The 14090-nt window shown below is 21.0% G+C and overlaps 1 protein-coding gene across 1 annotated transcript in view; it reads left to right on the top strand.

Moving 5' to 3' along the window:
* The window catches only part of LOC119572536, a 19164-nt gene extending 13038 nt beyond the window's left edge, over nt 1–6126 (top strand). Inside the window, exon 4 of the mRNA XM_037919642.1 lies at nt 6061–6126. Coding sequence (XP_037775570.1) covers nt 6061–6126 — 66 coding nt within the window. The remainder of the gene's footprint in view (nt 1–6060) is intronic.
* The last annotated feature ends 7964 nt before the right edge of the window (nt 6127–14090 follow it).

The raw sequence follows: 14090 nt of genomic DNA, 5'->3' as shown, positions 1-14090 counted from the left end.
TCCAAGCCGGAGGTTTCCCAAATGCCTCCCCGGATGCTTGCCTGGGGGTTTAAGTTTTCAGGTAAAACCTCTGGATTTGCCTTTCTGCATCCCCAATGCTGGCCCTAAAAAAGGGGGTCGGCACACTGTGGGACCCCCCCTTCCTGTGGGGTTCCCTGGGGGTTTTTCCCCCAAAAAGGGTCTTATGGTAATTGCGCCTTTTTGGGGGCGCGAGGGGAAAAAGTAACTCCTTCCCCCCCTCCCCAACATTTGCCCCCCAACGGGACCCACAGCCACCTACTTGCTGCTGGAGGCCACCCCCTCCCCCTAGATATCCTTTTATTTGTTTTTTCCCGGGGTGAGTTTTTTATATGCAACCCGGATGCTTATATATATATATTATATATAAATTTATAAAATATATATTAATCAATCTTCTTTATCCAAAGTATGGTCTATCTCGAGTGTGTTTATTATATTATATGTATATAAATCCACACACACACCCACACATATTATTCACAATATATGATTTATATTTTTATATTTATTATATATATAAATTTATTAATATATATATATTACAATTATTTTTTCCCTCTCTCTCTCTATGTTTATTTATATATTATGATATATATTTTTAATGATAATATATCATATATTCATATATGTTCTCCATATAATTCATATATATCATCCCTATATTATAATATAATAATAAAAATATATATATATTATATATTTTAAATTATATTATGTATAATATTATATTTTAAAAATATTATATTTATATATATATATATATGTATATATTTTATTATAATATATTACCCCCACACACACAACAACACACACCGCGCATGCTATACCTATTTGTAAAAATACATATTATTCCCCTATTTTTTTGTTATGTATATTTGTTATTTTAAAATTCCCTTTATATATATATATATTAAATATATTTTTAAAATTTGTGTTTGTGTGTGTGTGTGTTGTGGGTGTGTGTGTGGTGTGTTGTGTTTGTGTGTGTTTATAACACGATTGAATCTAAAAACTGGGCTAATAAAATTTTACTGCTATCTGTATAACTATACCTGAGTAGGGTGGCAAAGCAGTTCCGTAATAAATTATGTTTCTGCTTTTTTTCGGGTGATTTTTTAAACATTATCGCCACCTCTTTACATCATCATCATCATTATCATCCATATTTCTTATTATTTTTGGGTTATTATATTTTTTATATATTTTCATTAAAACTATTATTATCAAAATCACATCACTACTTTTGAATATATAATTATGAAATACATAATTATAAATTTTTAAAACATATTTGGGCATAATGGCTGACTTGTAAATTATTTTTTATCACTATCTTATATATTATTACTTATATTTTCCCTTTTTTACTATTATTATCATTATTATTTTGTTATTATTATTATTTTATTATTATTATTATTATTATATTTTATTTTTTTATTTTAATATTATCAATTATTTTATTTTTTTATTTTTATTTTTATTTTATTATTATTATTTTAAATTTCATTATCATTTTAATATTTTAAAACAAAAATAAAATCATTGTTTCTTTTAATATATAATATAAATTGTATAATAAAAATAAAATAAAAATAATTAAAAATATAAAAATAAATTTTTATTATTTTATTACTAATTATTTTATTTTAAAAATATCACATCATCATCATCTCATCATCATCATCATCATCATCATACTCATTACATCACATCATCTCATCACATCACTTAATCTGTTTATTATATTTTTATCATATTATTATTAAAATTTATTTTTTTATTATTTTATTATTTTTTTTTTATTATTTTATAATTTTTTATTTTTTATTCTACTGTATTATTCTTATATTATTATCTTTCCTATTGTTATTATTTTTTTTATAGTTTTTATTATCATTATTATTTCTATTATCATTATTATTATTATTCATTATTATTATTATTATTTTATTATTAATTATTATTATTACTATTTTTTTATTAAATTTTTTTATTATTATTATTATTATTGTTGTATTCAAATTATTCTCATTACCAAATTTTATTATTATTTTCCTTTTTTTTTTCTTTTTTATTTTATCATTTTGTTATTATTATTATTATTATTTTATTTTTATATTATTATATTTTATTATTGTTTTTGTTGTTATATTATTATATTTAAAATCATCATCATCTCATCACATTATCATTATTTTATTATTATTTTATCGTTATTTTTTTTTATTATTATTATTGTATTATTGTTTATTATTATTATTGTTATTATTACCCTTTTCACATCATCATCATTTTTTTTTTTATATTCTTATCATTTCATGAAATTATTGACTATTTGTATTATTATTTGTATTATTAATTATTATTTTATTATTATTATTATTTTAATTATTATTATTATTACTATTATTATTACAATTGTAATTATTATAATAATAATAATATTTTTAATTATTAGTTTCTTATTATTATTTTTTTATTATTATTATTATTATTATATTATTACTACTATTATTATTTGTTATATTCTATTTATATATGATATGCATATATATATATATATATATATACATTATATATATATCATATATATATATATATATATATACTATATATATATATGCTATTATATATAATAAGAAATACAATAATAATGTAGTAATTACTAATAATAAAAAATAATACTCATAATACTAATAATAACGATAATCATAAATCATAACCATTATTATTCTTATGACTAATATCATTGTCATAACAATAATAGTCATAATACTAATAATACTACTAATGTCCATAATAAGGTAATTTGATACTTACTAACACTAATATTATAATGGTAAATTATCGTAATCAATTAACAATATTATCATTAATATTAACCCTAACATTAGAACTAATAATTGTAATAATAATGGTAACAATATCTAATAATAATAATTGATATATAAAGTATGATAAATATATATAATATAATATAATAGTATAAACTAATAGTCATAATATAATATAATAATAATAATAATAATAATAACAATAATAATAACAATATCATAATAGTATATAATAATAATAAAAAAAATAATGATAATATAAGATAATACAATATAATAATAATAATAATGGATTGTACTGATAATAATAATCATAATACTATAAAATATAATAATATAATGATTAATATAATAATGATAATATTTTATATATGATAATATAGTAAATGATAAATGATATTAATATTGACATAAAATGTCAATTGTGAACTAATTAACGTATATATTTAATACTTATAATACACATAATGATATGATGACAGTTGATAATGATGATAAGATGAATATAATAATAGTAATAGTAATAATATATAATGAATAGAAGAATTATAATAATAATAACTATAAGAATATTATATATATAAATATATATATATAATATATTATATATATATATATATACATCATATATTAGCATTATATTAACATAACAGTAAAAATAATAATTGTAATAATAATGTAACAATAATAAATAATAATAATATAATGATAATAATAGTAATGATAATTTGGATATAATAATAATAATAGTAATATAATATACTAATAATATAATAATAATAATATAATAGTAATAATTAATAATAATAACATATAATAATTAACAATAATACTACGTAATAATGATAATAATAAAAAAATAATGATCAAATCATAATGATAATAATAATAATAATAGATAGTAAGTAATTAAAAATTGGGGGGGGTAATTAGGATAATATATAATCTAATACTAATATATATAATAATAATAATAATAATAAGTAATATATTTATAATATATGATAATAATGTAATGATAATAATAATTATATTGCAATACAAAGGTCAATGGTGATAATTAACAGTATGATTAATGTCTAATGATAATAATAAAACATAATGATAATGAGATGTTTGATAAATGATGATAAGGATGATAAATAATAATAGTAATAGTATAATAATCAATACTGTAGAAATAACTTAATAATATAAAACTACAATAATAATATATATATATATTATATATATATATATATATATATATATTATTATCTATCATTTATTATTATTATTACATATTACTATTTCATTATCATCCTATCAATCATTATCACTACCCTCATGCTCATTATTGTTATTCATCATTATTACAGTATCATATGTTATTATGATCACCATGACAGTTTTATTGTCAATATTAAAGATCATTTTATCATTACTATTATTATCATTAATGATGATAACTTTATCATTTTATTAATTATTATTATTTTATTAGTATTATTATTAGTATCATATCATTATCATTATTATTATTAGTGTATTATTTTATTATGATTATTACATTTTATTTATTTTATCATATTTAATCATTACTATTATTCATTATTGTCTTATTATTATTATTGTTTACTATTATTATTACAATTATTATTTCATTAATAATAATTTTTTATTATTATTTATTATTATTATTATTATTATTATTATTATTATTAAATTATTACTATTGTTATTATGACTGGTTATTATTATTATTATTATTATTATTAATGTTATCATATTTCATTATTGTTCTTTATTATTATTGTTATTGTTATATTATGACTTATTATTTTTTTTCTTATTATTTATTGATATTAATATTATTATTATTATTATATTTTATGATAATAATCATCATAGTTTATTATGTATTACATACATCCATCATTTAATTAATATTGTTGTTTTGTTGTTAGTGCTGTTATTATTAGTATTAGTATTAGTATCATTATTAGTGTAATTTCTGTTATTATCATATTCATAATCATTTTCGTTATCATCATCATTATTATTATTATGATTATCATTAATATTGTTATCATTATTATTATAATCATTGATATTATTGTTAATATTATTATTATCATTATTATTATCATTATTATTGTTATAATTATTGTTTTTGTTGTTGTTGTTTTATTCGTCTTTATATTATTATCATTATTGCCAATAATTCTTACCAACATTGTTATCATTATTATTATTATTATTGTTATTATTATTAATATTTTTTAAATTATTATTAAAAATATTATTATTATTATTTGCATAATTATCACTATTATGGTCATTATCATTAATGCTATTTGGGGGTGGGTGTTTTTTTTTTAAAATATAAAAATATTATGATCATTATCATCTCACGGTTATTAGTTGTTCATTATCATTATGACTATCATTATTTTCATTATTGATATTATTACTATTATCATTATTACTATTATTATTATTATCATTATTATTATTGTTATTATAATTATTATTATGATTATTATTATTATAAATATTATTGTTGTTGTTCTTTTATTCGTCTGTTTTTTCTCCTTGTTATTATTAGTTATATTATTATCATTATTGCCAATAAATCTTACGAACTTTGCTATTATGATTATTATTATTGATATTATTATCATCACTGCTATTAGAAATATTATTATTATTTATATTATTATTATTATTATTACTGTTGTTGTTGTTACTACTACAACTACTATTATTATTATTATTATTATTATTATTATTATTATTATTTGCATAATTGATATTATTCCTATTATTATTATTGTAATTATCATTATTATTATTATATTCATTATTTTCTTGTTATTAAATTATTATTATTACTATTGCTATTATCATCATGATTAGTATTGTATATTAGTTATTACTATTTTTTTTATTATTATATTTTATTATTGCTACTATTAATTATTATTATTATTATTATGTAAATTGCTTTTCAAAATAACTGGTGATTGTAAACCGCCGTGTAAGACGGGAAGCTGATTATTACCAATATCAAAGGTTCCTCGTTCTGTTCCTCTCAGATACTCCAATACTCTCTCAATATCCTGGCTGTCGCTAATAATTGTTTTTTGTGCCAAGTATCATTAGCTCTATTCCGATTTGTTCCTTATGTAATTTCTTAGAATTTTGGTTTACACTTCCACAGGCTCCTACAAATAACATGTACCACAGAACTTTTCGAAGACCCAAAGCATTTGGCTTTCCCGTTTGATTGTCCTATATTTTTTCATTTTTCTTTCTCTCTTTTTCATCTATTCTCTTGTCTCCAGGGATGGGCACCATCAATATGATTGCAGACTTCTCACCTTATCAATAATGAAAATTCAGTCCTTCTTGCATCGATGGTGTGATCACAGAATATCATGTCCATGTTCTGTGGCTGTGTTCATACCACTGATCCGACCTTTCAGCAAAACTGTTCACAAAGTTTCCAATGAATCTTTTTGCGGAATTATAGTGTCCTCACCTCTATAACGCGTTTGCGCCAGCTCTTGCACTCACTAACTTCTGATCACAATTTCTCCTCTTTCTTTACATAATCTACATGGCAGGGGAATACAGCTGATATTATCAATGTTATCTTTATATAGTTTGTTCTGATCTCTTGCCTTGTCAGCGCATATCAACGCTTCTGTAGTTTAATTTTCAGATCAACCTCTCATCCACTCAGTTTTGTCTTTTCCGTTGTTACAGCATATCACTAAACAACCTGTTGTAGTTACAAGGGTTGTTTCCCATCCAGGCCATCCCTTCTCTTTCTCTCCGAATTTTTTAAGTCATCTTTAACTACCACTTTTTCAATTCAATACCCGGCATCTTGACACCTTGGCATAATCTCTCATTAGAATGTTTGAGGTACATCCCGGTTGTTCTCTTCAACTTTTGTAACACCTTCGCAGATCATCATCCTCTTCCCACCATCCTTTCTACTAAGATATAGTCTATTCTACATCACTTTTTGTAATGCACCCTTATGCATAGTAGTATTTCTGGTCTTTCACACTGTAATGTCCCTTTATTTCTTAACATTCCATTTCAAAATACCAGCCCATACCTTAAAACTGCAACTGCCAAGTGTTATTGGCTTTTATCTTGTTTTCACAATTTAGTTTATACTCAGTATTACCCTTAACTCTAACTTTGTACTCATGTGACGTTTCCATTTCATTATTCTTTTAATCTTATCACTTTCCAATATCCAAGTACTTTATAGCTTCTTCATCAATAGCTTTCATGAATTTCCCTCTGCAACAATACACCTGTGCTTCTACACAACAGTTTTTCCTCGCTGCCAAATGACTGATCCACACTTGATAATCCCAAACTCCATCCAGATATCCTTCTACATTTGCCTGTCTTTACAAGACAATCATTTGGTCATGCGATCTTTGCAATTACTTTCCATCATCCAGAATACATATTTAACTTCGTAATTTATTATCCACAACTCATAATGAAAATTTACTTTCCTCAACACCATAGTGAGGGTATCATGCTATAACAAAAGAGATGGTGATAAACTTCCCCTGATATATCCTCTTCTAATGTTGACTCGGCCTAAAGACCTCCCGAATGTATTAAATTCCATTTCCGTTTCTTCATGCTGCTACTCAAACACTTTTATATTTCATGCAGCTCCAAACAACTCTATTATATTATATATTATATTATTATTATTATTATTTTTTTATTATTATTTTTATGTTATTTATTATTACTATTATTATCATTATCATTATTAATTTACTATATTATCAGTATTATGTTATCATTAGCATTATTATTATTATCATTATTATATATTATCTATTCTTATCTTTAATTATAAATAATTATGTGACCTATCTCAATTTATCATATTATTATCATTACATTATTATAACTATTACTATTTATTTGTGTAACTATTAGTAAATTACTATTGTCATGACTATATTAATAACCCTTCTTTTATTATCATATAATAAATAATGATAATATATAAATATATAATATAATAATGAATAATATATATTGATAGAATAACAGTAACAGTAATAATATAGAATAATAATGTAATGATATAATTAATTAATATATATCAATGATATGATAACACCAACAACAACACTAATATATACAATATAATAATATATATAATTGATAATTAATAATATGTTGTTGTTATTGTTTTTTCAATTATTAATATTATTACTACTTCATTGTTTGCTGTTATCGCAAAGATTTTACATATTTCTTATTATTATCAATATTATTTTGATTATTATCATTACTTTTAGTATATTATTATTATCCTTGATATTATTGTTATATTATAATTATTATTGTTGTTCTTGTCATCATTATTATTATTATTATCATTATTACTGTTATTATTATTATTAATATTACATTTTTATTATCATTATTATTATTATTTTTATTATTATTATTATTATTATTATTGTGTTTGTTGTTTGTTGTTGTTGTTGTATTGTTTTTTGTTATTGTTGTGTTGTAGTGTATACTATTATTATACTATTATCATTATTATTTTTATTATTATTAATATCATCATAATTATTTTCATTTTTTATTATTATCATCATTATTATCATTATTATTATTATTATTATCATTATTATTATTATCATTGCTATTATTATTATTATTATTATTATTATTATTATAATCATTATTTATTTATCATTGTTTTTATTATGTTTACTATTATTACCACCACCAATATTATTATTATTATTATTATTATTATTATTATTATTATTATTATCATCATTGCCAATAATTCTTACGAACTTGTTATTGTCATTATTATGATTATTATTATTGATGTTATTATCATCACTGCCATTATAAATATTATTATTATTTTTGTTATTATTATTATTTTGTTGTTATTATTATTATTATTATTATTATTATTATTTGTATAATTATCACTATTAGTAGTAGTATTAATCCTATCACTATCATTATCATTAATGCTATTGATATTATTATTTTATCATTATCACTCTCACTGTTATTATCATCTTTATCATTATAACTATCATTATTTTCATTCTTGATATTATTACAATTATCCTTATTGTAATTATCATTTTTATTATTATTATTGTTATCATTATTATCATTATTATTATTGTTATTATTATCACTTTGTTTCATTATTGTTTGTTTGTTATTTGTTGTTGTTTGTTGATATTTTATCGTCTTTATTTATTATCATTATTCAAATATTCTTAGCACACATTATTGTTATTCTTTCATTCATTATTATTATTATTTTATTATTTATTATTATTATTATTTCATTGTTATTATAATTAATATTATTATATTGTTATTATTATTATCATTATTATTTTGATTATTATTATTAATGTTATTATTATTATTATTATTATTTGCATAATTATCACTATTAATAGTCGTATTAAGCCTATTATGGTCATTATCATTAATGCTATTTGTATTATCATTATTATCATTGTCATTATTATTATTAGCATTAGCATTATTATTATTATTATTTTATCTTCATTATAATAATTACTGTAATTATCATTATTTTTATCATTATTGTTATCATTAGCATTATTAATACTATTACTATTATTTTTGTTACTATTAGTAATATTATTACTAATGTACAAAAATAATAAATAGTATTATAATGCTAATGGATAAATAATGATAAAAATAATGATCGATTACAGTAATTATTATATGAAGATAATACTACTAATAATAATCTCTAATATAATAATAATAATATAATAATAATAATATAAATAATACTAATAATACATACTGCTATGCTAATAATTAATGACCATGATAATAATGTATACAAATAGCATTAATGAAATGACCATATAGGCTTATACGACTATTAAAAAACAAAAAATTTTAGTGATAATTATACAATAATAATATGATAATAATATATTTTTTCATAATATATATTAATAATAATAATAATAATAATCATAATATTAGTTTATTATCATCATTGTTATTATATTATTATTTTATCTTATCATTATTATTATTAACAAATCATAATAATAATAATATACATTATAATATAATCGATATAATGATAATATAAATACATAATAATAATATAATTATAATAATACAATGATTATATATAATAATAATATATAATATAATTATATGATAATATACATATGTTTGCTAAGAATTAATTGCAATATGAAAGATATAAAGACGAATAAAATATCAACAACAACAACAAAACAACACAACAATAATGAAACAATAGAGCTAAATAATAATATACACATACCATAATGATAATATAATAATGATAATAATAATAACCACAACATATAAATTATTAATACAATATAATAATGATAATAATAACAATATAATAATGTAATAATGATACATATAATAAAAATGGAATTACAATAAGGATAATTGTAATATACACAGACGAAAATGATAGTTATTATGTAAGATGATATCACGTGGAGAGTGATATGATTAATATAATATCATAAGCATTAATATAATGATATTGATAGGATTAATCGCACTACTATGTAATCATTCTACAAATTAAAAAAAAAAAAAAAAAAAAAAAAAAAAAAAAAAAAAAAAAAAAAAAAAAAAAAAAAAAAAAAAAAAATAGATAAGACAAAAAAAAGTAGTTGTAAGTAGTATTAATAATAAGATATTATAATACATATAATAATGATAATAATAGTTATGATAATAAATTTATTTAATAATAATCATAATACTAATCACAATAATATAATAACAAAAATAATATTTTATAATGGCAGTGATGATAATAACATCAATAATAATAATCATAATAATGACAATAACAAGTTCGTAAGAATTATTGGCAATAATGATAATAATATAAATAATAATAATAAGGAGAAGGAAAAGACGAATAAAAGAACAACAGCAACAACAATATTATTGATAATAATAATAATAATAAGGATGTGATATATATATAATAATAATATAATATATAAATAATAATAATAAATAATAATATTGGTGGTGGTAATAATAGTAAACATAATAAAGCAATGTAGTATAATGAGTATATAATAATAATATAAGACTAGTAATCATAATAATAGATAAACTGATAATATAATAAATGTAATATTAATAATATCATAATAATATGTCATGATAATCTTAATGCTACTATTATAAATGAGAATCATAAAGTAATACATACAAATAATAATGTTAATAGTTTATAATAGTACACAACCACACATAACACAACAACAACCAACACAACAACAACATAATCATATAATCAATAATAATATAACAACTAAATAATTATGATAATAAACTGTATTATTAATAATATAATCACATAATAATGATATAATACATAATAATGATGACAGAACAACAATAATAAATTCTAATATAACAATAATATCAAGGATAATAATAATATCCTAAAGTCATGCTATATCAAATAATATCATAATAATTGAAATTATGTAATAATCTTTGCGATAACCAACAATGAAGTAGTAAATAGTAATAAGAAAAACAATAACACAACAATTTATTATTATCATTACTATTATTATTATTATTTTAGTAATTCATTATTATTGTTTGTTGTTTTTGTTGTTATCACTGTCATTATATTATTATTAGTAGTAATTATTATTATCATTATCATTTATTATTATTATCTTATACTGTTACGTTAGTATTATCATTGTTATTATTATTATCATTATTATTATTATTATTATTATTATTATTAGCATTATTTTATTATGATAAGAATAAGAGGTTATTTAATAGTCATGATATAGATATTAGCTAATGATTTTTACACAAGTTAATATAGTATAGTATTAATAATGCTAATGCTAATACTACAATAGATCAAATGATATGTGTAATTAATTATAATCAAATAAAGAATTATGATAATAGATATAATGATAATAATAATAATGCAGAATGATAAAATAATCATTATATAAGTTAATAATATGATAATGATACATAATATTAATAATAATACAGTAAACATGATAATATATACAATAATAATAATATATATATAATACTAAATAATAATAGAGTTTGTTTGGAGCTGCGATAATTATTAAATGTTTTGAGTAGCCAGCATGAAGAACTGGAAATGTGGAATTATATCTCGTGAGTGTCTTTAGGCGAAGTTAACATTAGAATAGGAAATCTTCAGGGATAGTTTATCACCACTTCTTTTTTTGGTATTGCATGATACCATCTCACTATGGTGTTGAGGAAGGAAATTTTCATTATGGTTGGATAATAAAGTTACGAGTTATCATTTGTTATTCATGGATATTTAAAGGTCATTTGCACGTCTCATGACCAATTGATTGTCTGTAGACATGCAAATGTTTTGTAGGATATCTGATGGAGTTTTGGGATTAACACTGTGGTGGACAGTCATTTTGCGCGATGAAAAACTGTTATAAGCACAGGTTGTATTGCTGACAGGATGGGAACTTCATGAAGCTATTGATGAAGAAGGCTATAAAGCGTACCTTGGATACTGAAAGTGAATAAGATTAAAGAAAATGAAATGAAGCTTCAAGAGTACAACGTAGAGTAAAGGGTATACTGTAGTGTCTAAACTAAATGGTAAAACAAGAATAAAGCATAAACACTTGTGCAGTGCAGTTTTTAGGTATGGGGCTGGTATTTTGAATGGAATGTAAAAGAAATAAGGGGATTACAGTGAAGAGACCAGAAATTCACTTACTATGCTAAGGGTTTGCATCCAAAAGTTATGTAATAGACTATATCTTAGTAGAAAGGATGGTGAAGAGATTGTGAGCTGCGAAGGTGTTACACACACGTGCAGAGAACAACCTGGGTGGTCCCTCAACATTCTAATGAGATTATTGGCGTGTCAGATGCCGGTATTTGATTGAAAGTTGTTCGTAAAGATGACTTTAAAAATCGCTGAGAGAAAAGAGAGGGAGCATGGTGGGGAACAACTGTACTACATCATTTTGTTAGTGATACCTGTGAACAACGGATGAAGACAAAACCTATAGTTGGATTAGAAGGTCTGATCTGAAAATAACTACAGAGGGCGTTTATATGCCGCTGCTCAAGAGCAAATATCATTCACACACTATATAAAGTATACAGTGATATAAGCTTGATTCACCGGCATGTAGATTATGTAAAGAAGTGAGAATTGTGAGTCATATAGTTAGTAGTGCAAGAATCTGCTCAAACGCGTTATAGGAGGAGAACGATAATTTCCCGCAAAATGATTCATGGAAACTTTTGTGAAATTTTATGCTTGAAGGTCTGATCAGTGGTATTAACAGCCAGAACATGGACATGAATATTCAAATGTGATCAAACCACGATGCACAAAGAAGGCCTGACAATTGTCATTATTGATTAGGTTGAAAGTCTGCAATAATTATTGTGTTGCCCATCCCTGGAGACAGAGAGAATAGATGAAAGAGAAAGAAAATGAAAATATCAGGACATCACACGTGATCCATAAGGCTTTGGTTCTTCGAATAGTTCTGTGGTCCTGTTATGTAGGAGCCTTTGGAAGTGTAACCAAATTCTAAGAATTATGGAACAAATCGGAATGAGCTTAATGATCCACTTTGCAACAAACACATATAACGCGACAGCCATGAAATTGATGATAGTATGGAGTACTGATATGACAGACGAGGAACCTTTTGAATTATATAAGTAAATATAATCGCTTTCCCGCTTTACACGTCGGTTTACAATCTACCAGTTATTTGAAAAGCAAATTTACATAATAGTAATAATAATAAAATAATATATAAATAATAATACTAATAATAACATAATAGTATCATAAGGAACAATAATCTAATGATTATAATAGTAATAGTAATAAATAATATAACAATAATAAATAATGATAATAAAATAATAATAATGATAATTTAAATCATCCTAGGAATAATTCAATAATGACAAATAATAAGGTTATGATGAAATATAATAATACAGTGAGAGTGATAAAGAATTTTAATAAATAATTCTTATTAATAGCATAATGACTAATGATAGTGGTAGCATTAATACGACTACTAATAGTGATAATTATGCAAATAATAATAATAATAATAATAAAAT

This window comes from Penaeus monodon, chromosome 4 (genome assembly GCF_015228065.2).
Source record: "Penaeus monodon isolate SGIC_2016 chromosome 4, NSTDA_Pmon_1, whole genome shotgun sequence".
NCBI classification, from domain to species: Eukaryota; Metazoa; Arthropoda; class Malacostraca; order Decapoda; family Penaeidae; genus Penaeus; species Penaeus monodon.
This window is presented reverse-complemented; position numbering and strand designations above follow the sequence as displayed.